We start from the raw sequence: 23,189 nt of genomic DNA, 5'->3' as shown, positions 1-23,189 counted from the left end.
GGGTATACCAGTGTCAACACCTGAAGGTGGCTCCTAGTCCATTAAGTTATTACTTACCTATTTTAGGCCTCATGCACAATCGATGTTTTTACAGCTGCTCCTAGGGGTGTCTCGTGTTTTTTTTTTCCCTGCCTCTAAATGCCCCTCCATATTAACTTGTGTGTTCATGCATGCTTAAGCTTTTAGCAGCATTTACTGGCAGGAGCTTTTAGAGGCAGAAAAAAAAAATCCACTGTCTGTGCGTCCAGGAGCAGCAGAGCTAGGGCAGAAAAAAGCTATTAAAAGCTGTTAAATGTGCCTAAATGCTAGCGCTTGAGCATTAATTCATTTCAATGGCCAGAAAATGTATTTCATTAGCCAGAATAAATAATTGAAACGCCCAAGAGCTTGACACCTGTAAAGGCTCTTAAAAACTAATAAAAGCTTTAGACACTTTACAAGCATCTGCATTTTTCTGCAAAAACACTGCTGGCTTCTAGGAGAGTTAAATAAACATCCTGTGTGCATGAAGCCTAAGAGCTTTTGAAGGGATAAATAAATAGGCATATCTATTAAGAGATGGCTGTTTTTTGAGAAAATGTCTTGCATAATTTGTTTTCCAGGGATAAGAGTTAACTTTACTATATTTGTGGAAAAAAAGACAGAAAATAAACATCTTTGTGTGTAATTTGTATTATGCATTTTGTTTCTAATTACTGAAATGGACAATGGATCATTTCTAACTACATTTTATTTTTTTAATCGAATGGCTGCCACTGCAACTCAGAGGAAATTAATGCAACAGATTATGACTAAAACAAATTTACTGCTGCCAAGCCCACAAATGTATTGCTGAATCAGAGTGACTACAAGTAGCAATTTCTATGTCACATTTTTATCTTGTGCCTAGAACGTTCTTAGTAATTTAGAAAGGCTGCATTTTATATATAGTACAATTACAGTGTGGTTCCTTGTAGACATATTTTATATGCATTGCCAGTCATACTTATGGAAGCTATCTTGCTGGCACCTGCATCAAACATACAGCAAGTCAGAGTATTTTTAAAGGCGTTGCACATAATCTCAGGGGTATCATTGATCTCTGACTTAGGGCTATTTTACACATTGTGCCGTGACAGACATCTTGCTGCATTTTTGAAAAATGTATGTCACCACAAAGACAAACAGAAAATAATTGTTTCCTGTGTGTCCCATTCACAGTGCAACGCAGCCCGACTGCATTTTATCGTAGCGCATTATGCAGAATCGTGTGGCATTGTACAGCAGTGTAGCGCATTGCACTGCTGTACATTGTCATGAATAAAGTGTCATTTTTGTACACTTCAAATAAAGCTTGTTAAAAAAAAATTAAAACAAAAGCATAGGAGTGTTGCGCTGAATCACACACCACACTGCCCCCTAGCGCAACCATTAATGGATAGCTGCCAGACAGGTACAGTGCTCCGGCAGCTATCTTTTCCTGTGTAGGAAGGAGCACTCAGGGGAACTGCAACAATCACTTGCCCAAAAATAATTAAGCTGGTCTAAATCCCTGTGATGTAGTGCATTATGGAACACAGCCTGTTTTCTGTGTCCCCTTGGGGAGACTTCACTTCCTCTGCTAGAGTCACAACAGGCAACCAGAGCAAAAAGACAAATCTCTTCTAAAAGTGGATCTTCATTCTCTCAAAGACAATTATTTTTAATCCATATGCTGCTAGCATTAGTAAATAAATTGGAAAGTGTATCATATCTACTTGTGTTAATTTTAATTTAATTTTTTTATTATACATTTCTTCAGTTACTGTTTCCAGGCCTAGGCAAATTATGTCATACATCCCAGAGGTCTTAAGGAGGGGAGGAGGGTTTTCTCAGCTAAGCACACACATCTGCCTGTATGCCTGAGCTGATTCATCCGCTCTAACCCAAGATGGTCATGACCAGAAATTTTAGGGGGGTGATTTTCAAAATTATAACTCAGAAAAATAAAGCATGGAGTAATGGATGGATGGGTGAGTTTGCTCGAAATATTAAAAAAGAATTTAAAAAATTGTGACGTTGGCTTGTGATCCCTCCTGAGCGTGGACCTACCCCCTCTTTCCCCCCTACCCGAACCCGAATGTTCTGCTTTAAGCTCAGCACATACATTACAATCTAATTAGTGCAAAGGCCTGCCTGAAAGTATATAGATTGATTGGAAAGTTTAAATCTACAGTATCTCACAAATGTGAGTACACCCTTCACATTTTTGTAAATATTTAATTATATCTTTTCTTTTCTTTTTTTTTTGCAATAAAGATTTTTTTGAGCAAAAACAATAATATACAATATATCGCATGTTTTTGATACAATTATTGAGAACATGTTTCCCTTCAATATGCATTCTCAAATATAAATGTAAACGTATACAAAAAGCACATGTGACAAGTTTATGTGCCGTGTGGGATCTAGCTCTACGTCCAAAACATAACTCAGGCTAGCAACCCACGTAAAGTCTGTTTATTCATAGTTGGGGCAGGGGGTAAGAGGTGGAAGGAGAGGAGAAGGGAAAGAAAAAAAAAAGAGGGGGGGTTCGGGTAGGGGGAAAAGAGGGGGTAGGTCCATGCTCAGGAGGGACCCATCCCCCTGTAGTTAGGGTATGGAAATTAATTGATCATTAGTTGTTACGTCTAGGCATGTCATGGTTTAAGCAGAGTTTACAGTTCTAAAAAAAATAAAACTTGATTCACCCAATAGTCAATCTATCAAAAGCGTCAGAGTATATAATTTGTATCCAGGGGGCCCATGTTCTGTGGAATTTATCTGCTGTTTCATTGGCTATGGCCAATGTTTCTTCCAGCCTAAAAATGTGGTTAACCGTGCGGGGCCATTCTTTGATTGTAGGGGTTGTTTTAAGTTTCCAATTCTCGGGGATCAAAGATTTAAGCTGCTATTAGGAGGTGCTTAGTTAGAGATTTTTGTATCTGCCAAGGGGAGAATCGGAAATATGCAGGAGAGAGCAAGTTGGGGTAAGCTTGGTTTTGGTTCTTCACTTTAGCCAGTGTAGCATACCATTGTGAGAGCAGTTCTTGGATTCTCATGCTGATTGAGCACTTGTGGGCTAATATGCATGCGTTCTGCCATTGGGCATCTGTGAATTGCATTTGTAAGGCTGATTCCCAATGTTTTCTGAACCTGACCCGGTCTGTTATGTGTCTCTGCTGAAGACATGCATACATAGATGAAGTAGTCTTCTCAATGGGGTCACCCATTAGGCAGGTTGATTCGAATGTAGTAAGTTCCCTAGATACTTCTCGTCTCCTAACAGCAAAAGAGAGGTAGTGGTGGGTTTCAAAAGGGAAATACAGTGGGTGAGAGGTTCTCCAGCAGTTTAGCGTATGTAATGATCTGGCCTTTCTCTATAAAGTGTGATGTAATGAAAGGTGTATTATCCTGTCAGAGGAAAGCTTTCAAGCCCATACCCATGGGAAAATCTGGGTTATTTGTCAGGGGAGTTAACGCCCCTGGTGAAGTGGCAATTTGATGCGATGTTGTGGTTTTATGGTGGCGCCTATGGTCGGGTGTTGTGTGAGGACTGAGGGGCATTTAGCCTGTGAGATCCATGGGCCGAATCCTAATGGTGTAGTAGAGAAACTTTCTTCAAGAGTCACCCAGTCCTTATTCAAGGCATGACAATGCCAATCGATTATCCTAGCCAGGTGCATAGTGTAATAATAGTTTGAAGTCAGGAATCCCCAAACCTCCTACTGCCTTTGGTTTCGTCAGTAAGCGTATGGTGACAACAGTTTATTTAAGGGTTTCCCATAAATTCTGCTCAAGTTGCAATGGTCCCCAGAACATATAGAAAGGGGGAAGTTTTCCAACTGTGAAGCATAGAGCAATAAAGACCTGAATATTGCACCCAGGAACTAGACGACACTAACTTATGTGCAAACTGGAACAGACTTTACTGTAAATTCACCCAACATATATACCATGCAAGATCAGAGCTTGATCACATTACCCTAGACAATTGGCAATAAGCAACAGCCAACATAGACATACACAGTATGCTAATTAACGATTAGTCAAGGGTGCCCAGACAATCCTGCAACAGGTTCACAACCCTGGATACACAAAGTACATTACACATTATCATAATCAAAAACACGCAAACATCCCACAATGGTTCGATAATGAGGTAAAGTAGATTCCCCATCATGTAGGAATCTCCAGGAGGATTAGCCTAAAGGCATAAACAATGGGTGACTTAGTTAACTCAATTAACAATGGTATTTCACACCTAGGAGGCACACAATGGGCCAAAGACACTTAACCCCTTAAACAGATTATAGCAGGACCCATAGCATCAAGTTATTTTGAGCTGATTAACATCTATTCTGAGTCTAGGAGGGGAGGTGAAATGGTCATTGTTGGTTTGGGCACAAAGGCCTCAAATCTGTATCCAGATCTGAGGTTCAGAGTCCGTTTTGGAGAGAGAGAGGAACTTAAATCCAAAGTAAAACTACTCTAGAGGTCCCCCAGGCACACATCTCCCAAAGAGTATCCATCAAAAGCCAGGACCCATAGTTAGTAGGAAGGAGGCCTCCCGCAGTTCCCTCCAAAAGCCCCTGCCTGGTTGGATCTTTCACACTCATGCTATCCATAATTAACAAAGTATTTGGTGATGTGGTGCAAAAACACATGGGGTGCATTTGATTGTATTTTAACGCATTATACGACAAGTAGACCTTTTTTTTTTGTGCATTTTTATACATACAAAATGCATGTAGAATAACACAGAAAAACACCAATCTGATGTGCATTGAAAGCACATGCCATGATGTTAAAATTCTCAGAATGAATTTTCACAACATAAAGCATCTACCCTGTCTGACCGATCAGGATAATTTTATATATTTTGGAGGTAGCGGATATTTAGAATTAAAAATAATTCACATTATTTAGTAATAGTATGGTAGTAATATTGAGAGTTTCAGAAGATCTCAATATACAGAAAAATGTATGTATGAAAAATGTTTCCCTATACTGTTATCTCATCTCACTGGGATAACGGGGTGTTTGCTGAGATACTCTAACACAAATTTTACCCCAGCATTTGTTTTGTTGTTGCAGGATTGCTTAGGTTCTGTGTAAATTCTGGATTACCTTTTTAAGGCTACATTTACACTTGCAATGGGGGGGGGGGGGGGTAAATGAAGTGATTGAGGCACGTTTTTACTGCCCTTCCACCTTAAGCTGGCAGCTTAATGGGGTTGCATACTTGCAGCTGTCACAATATCTTTGGGGAGGTCTAAAGTGGTTATAAAACCTTCCATTCTGCAGAATCGCCCGCAGCCCCCCTTAGATTTACTTGAGTGCTATCCAATCCAGTGATGTGCACAAGAGCAGCGGCTCTTGCCACTGTCTCCCTCCTCCCTGGGCAGATTGATAGCAGTTGCTATTATTGCTGTCAATTTAAATGCTGAGCCACCACTCCGTGTCAATAGATGCAGGCAGGGCGCCTTGAGAGCGAGCCCGCAGGGGTTCCCCAAGAAAAACTGCTTTCCACGTGGGGGCACTTGTCAAAGAGGAGGAGCCTGGAGTCCCAACGGGGGGACCCCAGAAGAGAAGGAGCCTGGACCGCTCAAGGGGGACTCCAGAAGAGGAGGATCAGGGCTGCTCTGTCCAAGACCATTGCACTGAGCAGGTAAGTATGACATGTTGTTTTTTTAATAGAAAATAAAATAAGCTTTAATGTCGCTTTGAGGATTATACTGCCGGCTGTTGCAGCAGGGTGGTGCAGGCTTTTAGGGGTTAAAACAGGAGGCAGTGAGATGGCCGCCTCACCACCTGTCAAATGTCCTCTAAAAAGCAATCCATAGCAGATCGCTCTTCAGAAAGCAAAACTTATATAAATGATCACTAAGGGATCAGAGCTACTGTTTATAAATTAATCTGTCAGGACAGTAATATGGTAAGTCAATTCCTTGTTTTAAATTTGTACATTCCAGGACTAGTATGCAGCTGATGAAAGTGACCTTTCTGAACTGCATACTTGTATCACGTATGTGATGGGTTCCAGACATTTTTATTTTCTTAACCCCTGTGACAGTCACTGCTTGTACATTAAAAATCATCACGTGCTGTATATTATGGAGTTTCCGCCTTTGTGCACATCTTAGGACTCACTTGGAACTCCTAATAAAGCAAGCAGCCATTCTGATTGTGGGCATCTTAGGCCCACCGGGACTCTCCTCTGGGATTAGGTGCAGCTGGCTTCTAAGCATGCACCTCCCAATCTTGTGCATGTGCAATGCCCCATCTCGGTTTTCTCATGCAGTGCAATAAAAGCACCTCCGCTTTGCGATGTTGCTGCCGCCACCAGTCACTACTGCTATGTTTGCTGCTACTGAGTACAAATACAAACACAAGACTGAATTCCCCAATCAAAAATGGTGCCTATCTCCACCTAGCATTGCGTCATTCCTGGTTGTAAAATAATGCAATGCTAGAAGTGGGGGATGCCCATTGACTCCTGGGATTGGTGACACTACTATCCCAGGAGCCAATGGGAAAAGGAAAATGATGTACCTGGCCACAGCGAGGAGGGATGGAAGTGCAGCCTTTTCCCTCAAAAAGAAGGAAGAATATGAAAAAAAACTATCCAAAAATGAATGGGGATGCAGGCAGCAATAATTGCAGCCATTGTTGTAAAATAGGGTGGAACTCTACTTTTGATAGATGAGCAAAAAAAAAAAATGACGGCTTCAAAACCAGTCCAACAGTCCTTGTGTGATTATTAGATTTGTTGTCCCGTTAGAAGGACCTGTGCTTAGCAGAAACATTATAGTGTACCGGCCCCAAACCATGTGACATGATATTCTAAAAAATGGTAAAATATTGTATGGGAGCCACTTGTATTCTAAAACATGACAGTAGTATCAAGCATGAGCTTCACTTGATTAATGGCTATATTACAGTTTGCCGTTTATTCAGAAAAATGTCCGTGTTCTTTTACCGCCATAGTGATGTTTAATGCAAAGATTACCAGAAAGACTTTTTCCACTTTAGGCTACACACAGAGTGTGTCTTGTATAATTTGCTGACATTGATTGGCTGCCTGTAACATTTACAATGACCTTACCAGCTTAGTCATTAATCATTGTATGACCTACTTCTAAAATGTCTTGCAACAAGGACATCTTCAAAGATCAAACAAGAGGGAAATAGTCCGGATGATAGCAAAGTATATTTTTATGAAAGAGCATACATAAGAATTAGGAGTGGCTGTCTAGATTTCTTGTAGCTGAGAAAACCATCTCAATTTATCTTAAAGCCTATCTTCAGGCAAAGAGCTAAATAACTCATTTGAAATATATGAAACTGTTTTACCTTCTAAAGGATTTGTAATTCTGTGTAGCTAGTGCTTTAAGGCAGGCTACCTTCCAAGAGCACACAACCAAGTCCTCAACATCAATTTGTCAATCTGACACCCCCACCCTGCAGCCTGGACAATGAGAAGTCGTCAACCCTGCTCGCTTGCCAATGAGAAGTCGTCAACCCTGCTTGCTTGCCAATGAGAAGTCGTCAACCCTGCTTGCTTGCCAATGAGAAGTCGTCAACCCTGCTTGCTTGCCAATGAGAAGTCGTCAACCCTGCTCGCTTGCCAATGAGAAGTCGTCAACCCTGCTCGCTTGCCAATGAGAAGTCGTCAACCCTGCTCGCTTGCCAATGAGAAGTCGTCAACCCTGCTCGCTTGCCAATGAGAAGTCGTCAACCCTGCTCGCTTGCCAATGAGAAGTCGTCAACCCTGCTCGCTTGCCAATGAGAAGTCGTCAACCCTGCTCGCTTGCCAATGAGAAGTCGTCAACCCTGCTCGCTTGCCAATGAGAAGTCGTCAACCCTGCTCGCTTGCCAATGAGAAGTCGTCAACCCTGCTCGCTTGCCAATGAGAAATCGTCAACCCTGCTCGCTTGCCAATGAGAAGTCGTCAACCCTGCTCGCTTGCCAATGAGAAGTCGTCAACCCTGCTCGCTTGCCAATAATGCAGCGTACACACGACCGGACTTTCCGACGGACTTAGTCCGGCAGATCAGAGTCTGTCTGACAATTCGATCATGTGTGAGCTCCAGTGGACTTTTTCTTCCAAAAGCCGGACTCTGCTTTTAGCGGACAATCCGTTTGTCTGTGTGCTAGTCCGATGGACTAAAACCGACACTAGGGAAGCTATTGACTACTGGCTACGAACTTCCTTATTCTATGTCATCACGTTGGAATCCGTCTGACTTTTGGAGTGATCGTGTGTGGTCAAGTTCGTTCGTTTGAAAGTCTGGCAGACCTCAGCTGCAAAGTCCGTCAGATTGTCTGGTCGTTTGTAAGCGGTATTGGTCGTCGACCCTGCTCGCTTGACAATTGGTCGTCGACCCTGCTCGCTTGACAATTGGTCGTCGACCCTGCTCGCTTGACAATGAGTCGTCGACCCTGCTCGCTTGACAATGAGTCGTCGACCCTGCTCGCTTGACAATGAGTCGTCGACCCTACTCGCTTGACAATGAGTCGTCGACCCTGCTCGCTTGACAATGAGTCGTCGACCCTGCTCGCTTGACAATGAGTCGTCGACCCTGCTCGCTTGACAATGAGTCGTCGACCCTGCTCGCTTGACAATGAGTCGTCGACCCTGCTCGCTTGACAATGAGTCGTCGACCCTGCTCACTTGACAATGAGAAGTCATCAACCCTGCTCTCTCTACGTTCACCTTCTGTCAGCATGTTTACTGTTGGAATAGGTTTTCCTCCCACAGCCTGTAGTACTGTAGTAGAAAGCATTACAGGTTGCTGATATTAATATAAATTCAAGTAGTACAGTAGTTATGTATATAAAATAAAGTAATGATTTTTACATGGGTGTATACATTTTATTGATCTAATTATGCAAGTTTTTTTCTAGTGCAAAAGGTCCTGCTTAATGATCAGCAAATACTTACTTTTTTTTTCTTTTTTACCCCCAATATCTGCATCCGGCATAGGTGTATATGTATGTCCCTAAACACACATTTTTTGGAATTTGTGTTACAGATCTGAATGTAGTACATGTTTGTGTGAATGTCTCTATTGAAAAAAATTCAGATTTAGCATTCTGATCCATGAACAAAAAATTCATTTTTCTATGGCCGTGTGAATGAAGCTGTAAAGAAAAGCTGTTGTAACAGATATTGGCTGCCTTTAACCACTAGGGATCTGCGCTACAGCCGAATGACGGCTACAGCGCGGACCTGCTTTGCCGGGACAACGTCTATTGACGTCGTCCCGTGCACGAGCGGCCTGCGCACCCTGTGATCAGCGAGTCTATGAGACTTGCCTGATCACGGATCAGGGCAAGGGGTCGATCCCGACCCCTTACCACGTGATCAGCTGTCAGCCAATGACAACTGATCATGTGGCACAACAGAGCCGGTAATCGGCTATTTTTCCTCCTCGCGCTGACAGCGTGAGGAGAAAAAAAAAAGCCGATCACCGGCGGCCGTGATCGGGACATTAGTCCCGATCACGGCCAGCTTATCAGTGCCCACCTGCCCCCTGCTAGTGCCACCTAACTAATAAAAAAGTGCCCCCCATCAGTGCCACCCATCAGTGCCCACAGTGCCACCTGTCAGTGCCCAAAATCTGCCTCCACAACAGTGGCGCACCCCCGTGCCACATATCCGTGCACATCAGTGTCATCTACCAGTGCCCAGCAGTGCCACCTATCAGTACCCACCAGTCCCATCTATCAGTGGTACCTATCAGTGCCCCTTAGTGCCACCCATCCGTGCCACCCATCCGTGCCATCTTATCTGTGCCCATCTTTGCCCATCAGTGCCGCCTTATCTGTGCCCATCAGTACTGCCTTATCTGTGCCTATCGTGCCACCTTATCTGTGCCTATTAGTGCCGCCTTAACTGTGCTTATCAGTGCCCACCACTGCAGCCTATCAGTGCCCACCAGTGCCGCCTCATCAGCGCATTTCAATGAAGGAGAAAAATTACCTGTTTGCAAAATTTTATAACAAACTAAGAAAAAAAATTTTTTGCATCTTTTTTTGTTTAGCAAAAAATAAAACTCCCAGCTGTAATTAAATACCACCAAAAGAAAGCTCTATTTGTGGAAAAAAAATGAAAAAAAACATACAGTACATTGTTGTATGCCTGCGCAATTGTCATTCAAAGTGCATCAGGGCTGAAAGCTGAAAATTGGTCTGGGCAGGAGGGGGGTTTAAGTGCCCAGTAAGCAAGTGGTTAATAACCTGCTAGTTTTCTGGCTGTTCTGGTTATCTGATATCTTTTTAAGATTTTCTGGGTCACTGACCCAAAACAAGTGCAATAGGTTGGAGTAACGTCTCATAGATCGGCATACCTTTTCTGCACTGTGAACAAAACGTTTTAAAACACAAAAATCAGAATAACTGCAAGTATTTCATGTCATGTATTTATTTTCATGGCAGCTCCATATTTCTTGTGCAACTTTTTGACTGTTTTATTGACTGCAGCCTTATATCTTCATTTGATGTATTCAAAAAAATCCATAGATTGGCTGGGGGAGGATGGTTGTTGTGGCGGATCGGTCGGGGATTGGGATATTCACAAAGTCTGTCCTTGGCGTTCTTCACACAACAACCTCCCTTTACAACACAGTCCCCCCTTTATATCCGTGTCCACAGCCTCCATTTACATCACAGTTCCCCCTTTAAAGCAGTCCCAGAGTGTCCTCAATTCCCCTTCCCATCACAGGCCCATTTACATCACAGTGCAGTCCCCTTTACATTAATATAACGGGGACTGCTCTGTAAAGGAGGGCTGTGATGTAAAAGGGGTACTGTATTGTAAAGGGGTCACTGTGATATAAAGGGGACTGCACTGTAAGGGGGCACTGTAAATTGTCCCCTCTGATCCTCCAAGGACCTCCTGCTTTCTAGTTCCATTGTTACCTCCTCCCAATACTCGCCTTCAGGACTTCTCCAGAGTGTCTCCCGTCCTCTGGAAATCCCTGCCCCAGTATGTCCAATCTGTCCTGTCCACCTTTAGGAGATCCCTGAAAACTCACTTATTCAGGGAAGCCTCTCCCACACCCACCTAACAACTACCCCTGAGCCACCCCCATCAAATCATTCCCTGCATTTATTACCTTTGTTACCACCACCCCCTCCCTTTAGAATGTAAGCTCTATGAGCAGGGCCCTCCCGTACCTCTTTTATTGTACTGTAATTGTGTTGTCCCCCTATGCATTGTAAAGCTCTGCGTAAACTGTTAGCGTTATATAAATCGTGTATAATAATAATTTATGCCAACAAATGCATTTTGATATGTGAAGCATCCAGGCTATTCAGCACTCGGATACTCAAATTCATATCCAAGGAGGTGCCTAATAGCTGCAGTTCTCTTTTGCTGTTTGGCTTGAATGGTATGGCTGAAAATTCAGTAACACAAAACATTTTTTTTTTATACATAAGAGAATGCAGTTGTATGCTTTTAGCATGGGCATTTCAAGGGCAGCCCAAGAATAAAGCAAACAAAAATGTAGTACTTGGAAGCAGTAAAAAAAAAAAAAAAAAAAAGTTAACAGGGGTAAATGATGGAAAATGAGGTTAGTTTTGGGATATTCAAATAAAATTTTAGAGCTACTGCCTACTTTTGAAATCAGAATATTTCCAACTACCCACATCTTTCATTTCTCGCCTTTCTGTTTTCAGATGTTTTCTACTTACCATTATAGCTTGGTAATTGTTTGCTTCAGAAATAATGATTCTATTCAACTGTTTGTTGTCAATAAAGTTGGAACTCTTTACACTTATTTTGCTAGAGCTGAGCCTTATTCTCTGTTTCTTTATTGACTTTTCCAAACCATATAAAAGGAAAGATTGCAATAGCTTGTATCTGTACCCTCTATCTGAGTATAGATCTGATGCAGTGGAATATATTTTTAACAATTTTAAAATAAAAAAATCTAAACATTGCATATTGCTATTCTTTTTTTTTTTTTTTTTTAAGACTATACTACATGTAAAATACAAAAAATGAAAATGTGTTGGTTATTCAAAACCATATGATGTTACTGCAGCTTTATATAATTTGATGAAAAGATAGATTGATTTTAAAGGGTATTTCCACTTTTGCAGCCAAATTGGAAGAATGCCTACTTTATATTTATTGCCAGAGATAAACTCCAGCATATTCGGACATAAGTCCGAACTTGCCTGAGCTAGCCCACCCAAAGCCAACAGTCAATATAGGTAGCAGGGACATTTCTTTCTAATTTGCCACACACATACGTGCCTCTTCATATGTACAGAGCTGGGCATGCCTCTACTGCCTATGATTGACTGCTGCCCTTAACAGATTCCTGGCGGGATAGCTCAGGTGGGCTCAGACTTTTACATGTCATCATTCACATAGCAAAAATGTAAAAAAAAAATGTAAGCCTATTTGTAAATATTATTTTTATGGAACTTGAAAAGTCTACTTCTCATGGTTATAAGAGGGGCGTGAAAAATTCAACGCAGAGGTGATCAAATACCACCAAAAGAAAGCTCTTTGTGGGGAAAAAAATTACATAAATTTTGTTTGTGTGCACGTAATTGTCAGTTAAAGCAATGCAGTGCCGTATTGCAAAAAATGGCCTGGTCATTAAGTGGGTAAATCTTTCTGGGGCTGAAGAGGTTAATTCGATCCCAAATCAGTATTTGAGATTATTGTAAATGTGAATAAAAAATTAAGTTACATTTATCTGAGTGTGTATGATTTTAAGGGTTCATTTTGACTAATTCAGACATATTTTTTTGTCCAGCTCCAGCTGGACAAAAAAAAAAGAATATTGGTGGCGCATTTTACCTGACTTTAGTGAGAGTGAAGGCCACTTAAATGGAGAAAAGAACCTTGAGGGATCCAGTCATCACTACTGGAGCTGGCAAGGAAGGTGCTTGTGGGACCGTGGATTAAGGTATACTGTAATACTCCTTGTTGGCGCTCCTCCACCCCCCCCCCCCCCCACCTCCGGAGTAAATGAGCCCTATATTCTCTATATGCAAAGTAAGGAAGGTAGGTCCCATCATTTTTTTATTTTTTTTTCCGCCAGCCTGGAGTTCCATTAATACCTATTTACTTGGGTGGAGGGGAGTCATTGTTTTTAGTCCTTCACTCTTTAAAGTGATCGGAAATTTTAATAAACCATTTTATATTCTATTGCACAGAGCGGCCTTGAACCTCCTCTTTTCAGGTCCCCCGTCAGCGCTTCTGGCTCCTCCCTCCTTCCGAGTGCCCCCATAAGAAGCTGCTTCCAATGGGGCACTCATGCTGGCTCACTTCTGAGCCTCCCTGTCTGTCTGTTCACACAGTGGGGTTCAGCCCTGCCCCAATACCTCCCACAGTGATGGGGTACAACATTTTTTATATTAATGCGAGGAATGAATTTAAGGTATAAAATGTTTAGGCTTTATAACCACTTTAACTTCTATATGAAACAGACTGTGATTTATTTTTATTCATTTTTTGTTCAGCTCCTATCTGGAACCAGTCATTTTGCTGATCCCCTTTCATTACTTGTGCTCTTCCTGCATGTACAAACAGATAAAACTGAATGCCATGCTTCATGCAGAAGAGTTAGGTTACTGGCATCTCACTAATCATCACATAACCTCTCACCCAGGGGTGAACCAATTTGTTTTTCTGCTTTTGGTGAGTGATTTGTTTTCTTGTCTTTAAAAGTATCATGGGGGGGGGGGGGGGGGTGTATGAAGAAAATAGCAGCTGGGTACCTGCTGTGTAATTCATCTGCTTACAGTTCCCCTTGTTTTCCAATATACTGTATACTGTATAATATAAAATGGTAGGTTTGACACTTTTGCACTCTAAAAAATACATTTATAAGCTACTATGATGGCAGATCTTATAACTATTGGGACATACAGTTTATTAGAACAGGGATTACACATCCTAAACCTAAAACCATTACAATATGCCTGTCTTTCTGATATGCGGGTAAACTAGAGAGAATAGTTGGCCTCATAAATGAGCAGAAAAAATAATTGCCACCACAGATTTCCACAACAATTCTTTCCTCACACACATTTATAAATAAGGCAAGAGAACTTGTCACAACAAGGCTTTAGAAAAATCTTCATATTATTCCGTCTTAATAAATGTGCTGGCTTATTAAATGTTTATATATACCGCTGTTTTCAAATTTAAAAAACAGTAGCGAAGGTACGGTACTTGCAGATGCATATAAAAAAAGTCCCATATGCAATCATATAATTATGCCAAATTGTGCCAAACAAAATGAAAATGTGAAAAATAGGAATAGTTTTTAGTGTGTGCAGACCCCCAGCACCACTAGATAATTTAAGGGATAACAAGTCATTGATGTTATATACACACATATCTTCACCACTTGTGCTCAATAAGGCTAGAATGCACACTCACCAGACCCAAATTACTCCTTCATCCTGATCTTTGAGGTCTTTTAACCTCCCTGGTGGTATGATTATTTCTGATTTTAGGTGCTGAAAGCGGTGCCATTATTTTGCATGGAAATTTGGCGTTTTATATTGTAGGCCTGCAATTCTTAGGAATAACTCATCCCTGGTATAATAGTAGTTTGAAACACAAAATCGTAAATTATAATATATAAAACTACATGCAGGGCACTAGACAGACCACTAGGGACAAAGGGGGTGTGTAATTTTTTTTATACAGTACTGTAATCTGTAAGATTAGAGTACTGTATATGTATTGTGTGTTTTTACTTTTGAATTTGGTGCCGATCTGCGCTCCCATGCATCGTAACGTCGCAGGGAACGGAGCTCGGCGGCACTCGAGCACTGTGTGAATCAAGCGGAGGACGACTCGCACACACAGCGGGGAGGACATCTCAGGATCCAGGGGACAAGGTAAGTAACTCTCCCTGTATCCTGCAATGCGATCCCCAGTCTGGCTCGGGGTTACCGCTTATGGTACTGAAATTCCCCCCTGAGCCAGACTCGGGAATACTACCAGGGGGGGTTAAGATGTTCTTATGCGGTATAAAAAAAATGCCAATATACTCATAAAATAACAAACCATATCCACTTTAGAGGGGGGTTTCCCAGCTACTCTTACCTTACTCTTAAATCCTTAATAAACCTTAGGAAGTGTCCACCCTATATCATGGGAGACTTTCCTTCCTCTCTGTCTCCACTTTCCATTGGTCTTGCGTTACCTGTTTGACACCTTGTAAGTTACTAGGATTGTCCTTTTTTGGATTTTGACACAATGGGGATTATTTACTAAAGGAAAATCCACTTTGCATTGCACGTGCACTTGAAAGTGCACTGAAAGTGCTCTTAGAAGTAAAGTCGCTGTAGATCCGAGGGGGACATGCAAGGAAAATAAAAAACAGCACTTTAGCTTGCACATGATTGGATGATAAAATCAGCAGAGCTTCCACTCATTTCAGATCTACCCCTTAGATTTAGAGCGACTGCACTTTTAAGCGTAAACTCTTCTCTTTCTTGTTGAAATTTGGTATTTTATGTTCAATGTTTATTTCAAAGTTTAAAAAATGCAACTCACATTTTATAGTGCGTCAGAAGCGGTACCAGTGTATACAGCTTAACCCTCGGTCTACCATTTTCTTTTTTCTTTTTCTTTTTTTTATGTACCACCTTGCACCGCCAGGGCCCTGTACTATAGTTTTGGTACATATAATGAATAAATATAAATATAGTGAATTCATTTGTTTTAGTCATTTTTATTGTGAAACAGGGTAATTATGAATTTTGATTATAATTTTAGTGTAATGTGTAAGAAAAGCCTTCTTTTTATGTGATTTTTTACTTGCATTCCAGTCGTGTTTTGGCAACATCCGGATAATGTAGGCGTTGATAGTACTAACATCCATCATGTTATAAAATATAACCATTGGCCATTCTGGTCATTTGTTTAGTACTGTAAGTACGAACCATCTGATCCAACGTATCAGCACCTCCTTTTGTCTCATTGTATGTCTGAATTATCTCAGTTTTTTTGTCTTCTCAGTTTTAACAGTAGGTTGGGAATGCATAGAGCTCAAGAGGGTAACAACTTTGTTTTTCTTCGGACAGTGTGATGCAATCATCACATCTTTCTGGAAACCAAACAGAGTAGAGTAGACATTTCCTTTTTTTTTTGTTCTTACCAATTGTTTCAACAACTGTGATTTTCTATTCCAGTCTCCTTATTCAATTCCCTTCCTTGGTCTTGACATTTTCCAGTGTACACCTGCATAGTAAATAGTTTGCAGATGAAGATGGCAAATCGGTTTGGGTGATAGGTGCTGTGACGGTGATATCATCAGAATCCGAGTTGTCTTCTACAAGGATGTCATTTATTTTGTTTTCATCATCCGATGGCTCGTAATCTGATGCTTGTTGATGTTCAGAATCTGAGTTCTACACCACCAAATCAAGAAAGCATACAAATCTTCAAAAGCTAAGAAAGCAAGTCCTAACATGCAGAAATATGTCCTAACTTGCAGACTGAAAATGGCTCACAAAGTGCAGTGCAGTAATCATGTGACTTGATGAGTCATAACAGAGAAACCATTGAAGAGCAACATGGGTCTGATGGACCCTGCCAGTGTACAATGCTATAATAGCAATTCACAGAAAAAGTGTAAATATAAAAAAAAAATCATGTTTCAGATGTATAACTATCTAATTAGCAGTAAAAATCTAAAGTTCTTATCAAAGAATAATAAATTCCATTAAAAAAAAAAACAACACAAACTACCTACAGGGTCCATTGGACCCCGCCGATAGCCGAGGGTTAAGAGTCTTCCGATGCCTCGCTCATATTGGCGTGCTTTCAAATCCGCAATTTTGATCTGGATGCGATGTCATGAAGGACTGGAAGTGACTGCTAAAGATAATTTGTTTTCAAATTAACTTGCTATGTCTGATGATATATATCTCTTGGTACTAGGAGTAAGGGTGGTCATTCTAGTATCAATTTGCAAACAAGAAGTTCATCATCAAAAAGCTATTGAACAATGCAACAGAAACCATATTGATTAGATATAAATTGAGTATACAATCTGTTAGAAATGATCTATTAAATCTAATTATTTAAAGGGTAACTACTTTGGTGGGGAAAAAAATAGCAAAGAAAAAAAATGGCAAAGAAAAAATAATATAGTGTATACAATTGCGATACAAGTCATATTGTAATTGAATGTTAAAAAAAATGATCTTTCCTTTTTAGTCTGCAGCTACTGTAATTTTCTGTCAATGCAGTGCAATATGGCTACCTGGAGTTGTTCTGTACACAGAGTGTGTACTGACCACTCCCCAGAAACATAATTTCCTGCTTGCGCGATTGGCTCACCAATTTTCCCAGAAGTCTGCGTAAGATACAAGTCAGATTTCAAGCATCCCCTGCAACAAAATGGTAATTTTTGGTGAGATGCTCCATGTAGGAACACGTCTAGAGGGATGCAGGCCCAGCAGATTTCCTCATTAGTGCTGTGCAGGTGCACAGCTGAGAGATAATTAGGAAACCCCTCCCATTAGACCCACTCATCACAGAGAGACAGAGGAACATGCAAGGATTTCCTCAGAATAACAAAAGGTAGGAACCTGCAACAAAGGCTGTTATAATCATTGTAATGTACATAGATCACCTAGATGGGAATGTTTTTTTTTCTCAAAAAAAAGTGGAGTTACACTTTAATCTATCTATATTGCAATCAATTGTCGGACACATGCAGATATACATTGATCAATAAGATTTCACTTTATCCAAATAAAATAATTTATTCTTTCAGTCTTCTGGTATCCTCAAAATAGCAGTACCATACTTTCTAACAAGCTACAGATTTAGAATATTCCTTTAACGATTTTTCATTTCTGTTGGAATTTGTTCTCCCTTTTTGTATGTTCTGTTTTATTATTTCATTTTAAATTTTAAATAAAGCTAAGTTACTGCAGTTTTATATTCGATTTAAGCATCTCCTAAAACATATTTTTAAATCTGTAGAAAAAGTATTACAGAACTACTTAGCATAGAAGCAAGTGGTTTGCAAAATAAAGCTAGATAGAGAAATTCCTCACATGTATGATTTGGGACAACACAGAATATTGGTCCTTTCTCCTCTAAAGATGTTTGTGTAATAACCCACAGATTCCCAAGCAAGTCCACAGGGAGCACTAAAAGATTGTTTTTACCTTCTGTTCAAATAATTCTAGGTGATTTGATCAAATGGGTGCATGGGCTTATGAGGACCCCAAACTTTCCTGACTTTCAAATTGGAGTAGTCATCCCACCCAACACTGTATGACCCTGTGAACACTGGTCATTAACCACAATGTATGAGGCTCCAGAGTTTAGGTGTGGGCAGAAGACGCATTGTCTAGCTCAACTTCTGGCAGCCCTAACTGCCCTATCTAGGTGTAATCTATCCTCAAAGTTTGCAAATGAAGCATCTCAGTTTTTTTTTTTTTTTTTCACTTTCTTATTCTGCTTCTATAAACAGTGACTTGGTAGCCTGTTAGTTTTCAAAGCAGTGCACAGGAAGAAGGGAGAGGGAAAAGAGCTGAGACTGGACCTAAGGCTAGATTCACATTTCTGCATTGCATAAAAGCATGCAAAATTGCACTCTTCCAAAAAAGCAGGCACGCAGTGGTACTATTGAAGGTACCCCCATATGCCTTGCTAACCCACATGCTTTTATGGAGCCCACAGGTATGGCTAGACCAATGTATCTATATAAAAAAGAATGTACCTATGTTGTAGCCCCCCCCCCCCCATGGGTTAAATTTCTTTTTTGCTCGTGGGTGGGGTGTAGGGGGAGCAATAAGTACAAATACCTATGCCTTTTTAACCACTCCCAGCAGTCAACAGTCAATGATGCATTGGGGTTATAACAAAATTTAATTTTGTATGTCTCTGTTTTTAGAACTCATGGATATGAATACAGAACAAGCCAATTTATCTCCATTAACATCTGTAATTACTACCACAGAGGAGGACTTCTCGCCATGTAAATATCGGTTTCAACTTGGAGAGAATATGGAATATGCAAACCATGATTACTTACAAACGCCTCACCTCCCAGACCCTGCTTCTTCCCATGTGTGCTCTGGACAACTAGAAACACCATTCTGCTCATCTCCTTTTTTACCAGAACAGTTTCTGTTCTCAGAAAATTGTTTCAGATTTGACAGCCCTTCTGAATTAAATGTTAACCATTTTAAAGTACAAAGTGATCACCAAAGCAAAGACCTAGAACTTTCTAGTGAGCAGTCATTGGACACCGAGAGTACTCTAGAACCTACCATCATACCAGGATGTTCCCCAATAATGACAGAAGACCACATGGTGTGGGGGGAAGATGTGCCACTCATTGACTCCAATTTATAAAATGCTTCATATGGATACCTTAAACACTATGATAAATGGAATCTTAATGAAATGAAATCTTAATATAAGTGATAGGATTCTGTAAATAGAGTTGAGTGTGTTTTCTATCAATGAGTCTTCATTGACTATTGCTGTCTGGCTACTACACTAACCCAATGAGTTTTGTAAGGTGTAAGACCCTGCTCTGAAACAAGTTTGCCAGTTTACCACAGTAAAATCGGGTATCCTTACTTGTTTCAGGTAAGTGATCCAAAGTATTGAAGTCAGAGGGTAAACACGACAGCCAGGAAACTAACATTTCATATTAAGCAGCAATGGCGGCCTTCATATTTCTAAAACGTTTTGTGTAAAGAAAGTGTAACCCATCCAAATTCAATATTTTTGGCTATTCTGTCTTTGTCTAGTACTCAGTTAATAATAAAAAAAAATTACGGAGTGCCGAATTCTGAAGGAGAGTTGATTTGATGAAACTTGTCATTACAAAATCACAAAAACTGATGTCAGCCACTGGAATTCCACATTATCAATTATCTCAACCAGTCAAATGACATGTTAATCAGTTTAAGGAAAAGAAAGAAACCATTGATTTCGTCTAATTTTAAATGCACTTGAACTGTTTATTATAGGAATAAAAATGGAATGTATTGAGCACTTTTTTCAGTTGAATATATGAATTTTTTTATTCTGTAAGGTGAACTTTCAGCTATTTTAAATCCTTTTTATTTTGGGTATTTAGAAAAGATTTGTTTCCTGGCTTTGTCTAGCCTCAATACTTTTGAGCCACTAATATAGGATAAGCATGCAACAACCAAAGTCACTTGCTGTGGATCAGTCACTCGGGAAGTACTGAAGACACTGGATCAGCATGACAGGCAGGCAACTGTCTCTAAGGAGACATTCGTTGGGGTAGAAATCATCTAAGTTTTCTTAGCAGATGGTTTCTTTTCACAGTATGAATAGCTGCTTTTCGGATACATTTGTTTTGAAAAAGTAAGATTCACCTAACAGTTGAATGATGGCGTTTTACATTGAAGATAATGCGTCAGTTTTATTTTCTGGCGTTTCAATGAAAACAAGTCAAAATACGTTTTGTTAAGCACTTAAGTTACAATAATGCATGTATTTATTGAAGTGTTGCAAATGTCATGCGTTACATGTTGTTGGGCATGTAAATTTTTAAATTTTCACATTGATTATATGTAACACTAAAAGTTAAAATGCAATTTTTTCTGAATCCAGAATACCCCACGTGGTTTCTTCTTTGTTTTAGAATCTTTGTAGAAATAATGTACATAATAATATTGAGTATGCATTTAATAAATAAAATATAATTATGTCATAATCTGAATTCCTGTACTTCACCTCTGCTGTTTACAGTAAATTGTACCAAGGAGTTAAACCTGTACCGTAGTAATTCTTTACATGTACTGCAAAATGCTTTAAAGAAGTTGAAATTGAAAAATACAGGGGAATTCATAGTGTTTCTAAAACAATCCACTCCCCTTGGGTTCAACCTTTCCCTGCCTTCTCCCTTCAGATCTGGCCTTCCCCTGCCTCCTACCCTCAAATTCTAGGAGCTTATGCTTCTTGCTGTACCACCAGCTAGAGCATAATAATCATGGGGGAAGTCTGATCACTGGTTGTTAAGGATGCTCTCAGGTTCCGAATCTAGCAACCACCTGCTGGTATCCTTAAGCAATGAATTGCCGGTTGTTTAGGAGCCAGCCCCAACAGCATCCTCAACCAGCTATTAAAACCCCTTTGCACTTCATGCAACACATTTAAAATGCATTATGTGTTTTGTTTTTTTAAATCTGCAGTGCCTTTTGTATGTGCTGCAGTGTGAAAACACATTTCTTGCCAGCAATAGAATACAGTAAGCAGTTAAGCAGCAACAAATGTGACCTGCCAGTCGTATAAAATTAAACTTATACTTTCTATCTTTAAGGGCTTATTCAAGCTGGGCCCTGGTACTGGGCAAACAGCCCTTGCAGCATTGCAAAAGCGTATTAGTGGGAAAGGGGTCTTACAATTTTCATTGTATCATTTGTGATAGTTGTTTGATGGTTTAAATAATTTTTAGACATAGACTAGCAATTATTTAGTTTGAAAACAAATTGAGCTTTGGTTATACATTTTCAGAATAATAAAAAAAAAAGTGCAGGAATCTAAAAAAGCAGACATCTACTGTATACTCATTTTTAGATGGCTAAAAAAAAAAAAAAAAAAAAAAAAAAACAAACACAAATAATATACCAAGGCACTAAACCTTATTGGCCAGTAAAGACTGAAGTAGCTTTAGTCCTGCTGCTGTAGAAATCAATTTGAGGGTAGAAGAAGTCAAAAGGTAATACACAAAATACAGCGCAAGGACCTTGAGAGTATATATAGTGCCTGTATGCTTATCAACACTATTTGCTCCAGTAAGACAAGAGTCCCATCATGGTTTAGATATGCTTTTCATCCACTGCACACCACAGAAACCAATGTAACTACTATTTATGATTTCTGCTTTTATGTGGATACCATTTACTCACTATGGACTTTGTAATTAACCCCTTATTGACTCAGTGTCCATTGGATTTTATGAGATTGGCACATTAATTCAACACCACGCAAACGTGTTTATTGCTTGGGCATGTAGTTAAGCATTCTGTGTGGCATTGGAATTAATACTTCTATGGCACTCACAGCCAAGTCATTTATAAAGACATTAGCCTCATAATCAGGGTTGTTAGGACACCATATATACTCTCAAGATCCTTGTACTGTGTTGTGTGTTTCATCTAGATGGCTGCAGCATGGATCTGATCCTGTAGCTGTCCATCACTGGCTCTACACCAAGAACATTTTCTGCATTTGCTCCATTACCCTGACAAAAAAAGGAAAAGGTCTGGTGTCACCTGCAAACCACCTCTATTCCAATATGTGCAACAAAAAACAGGAAATCGCCCTGGGACTTTAAATAAAGTGAATGTGGTCAGTCAACAATTAACAGAGTAAATGCAGCCTCAAAATGAATTAAAATTGTCATGCAAACATAACATGAATCATAGCCAAGCCACTGAAATGATACAGTAAAAAATGTCATTACACATATCACGATATAAAATTGTAAATTGTAAAAGTACACAGGCATGAAAAGTGTCCCAATGCATTTCGCAAGACCATGCTCGCTTCATCAGGGGTAGATGCGTGTGTAGTACATCTGTAGGGGGTATAATGAACCAAATAAGTATCAACAGAGAGATGGTACTGTGACAATTAGTCAAGAGGGTCCAAAACACATGTGTCACGTACCTGGTAGGAGAGCCCAGAATGCAGGGAGCGGCTCCTCGTAAGCCTCCGGCTCGAGAGTCCCTGGAAGTGGAGACAGGGATTCAAGAGTTCGGAAGGCACAAGTGCCAAGCCGGGGTATGCAGCAGCAGAGATCCACGAAGGCCCAAGAGAGTAGATACCCGATGGCAGGCGGGGATGCGGTCACAACGTAGGCACAGGTGGATGACTGGAACAGCCGGCAGAGGTCCGTGAGAACAGCAGGCACAGGTGGTCAGGCTGGAACAGCAGGTAGCAGTCGGCGGGTACAGCAGGCACTGGCAATCAGGCAGGAACAGCGGGTACAGCAGGCACTGGCGGTCAGGCAGGAACAGCGGGTACAGCAGGCACTGGCAATCAGGCAGGAACAGCGGGTGGCAGCAGACGAGGTCGGGAACAAGCCGGGTCGGTATCAGGCAGGCAGCAGAAGTACACAGGAGAAGGCAGAGACGTAGTCAGGCAGGCAGGAGGTCGGTGGCAGGCAGCAATCAAACGAAGTCAGGAACAG

The 23,189-nt window shown here is 40.6% G+C and overlaps 1 protein-coding gene across 1 annotated transcript in view; it reads left to right on the top strand.

The window, feature by feature from the left end:
• Positions 1-19,399, top strand: part of LOC143986704 (uncharacterized) — a 439,164-nt gene extending 419,765 nt beyond the window's left edge. Inside the window, exon 9 of the mRNA XM_077485112.1 lies at positions 18,903-19,399. Within this exon, the coding sequence (XP_077341238.1) occupies positions 18,903-19,366 (464 nt within the window). The 3' untranslated portion in view covers positions 19,367-19,399. The remainder of the gene's footprint in view (positions 1-18,902) is intronic.
• The last annotated feature ends 3,790 nt before the right edge of the window (positions 19,400-23,189 follow it).

The sequence above is a fragment of the Lithobates pipiens genome, unplaced genomic scaffold (assembly GCF_037356315.1).
Source record: "Lithobates pipiens isolate NorthernLeopardFrog02 unplaced genomic scaffold, aLitPip1_a1.2 Scaffold_18, whole genome shotgun sequence".
NCBI lineage: Eukaryota > Metazoa > Chordata > Amphibia > Anura > Ranidae > Lithobates > Lithobates pipiens.
The sequence above is the reverse complement of the archived record's forward strand: the minus strand, read 5'-3'. Positions and strand labels throughout refer to the sequence as shown.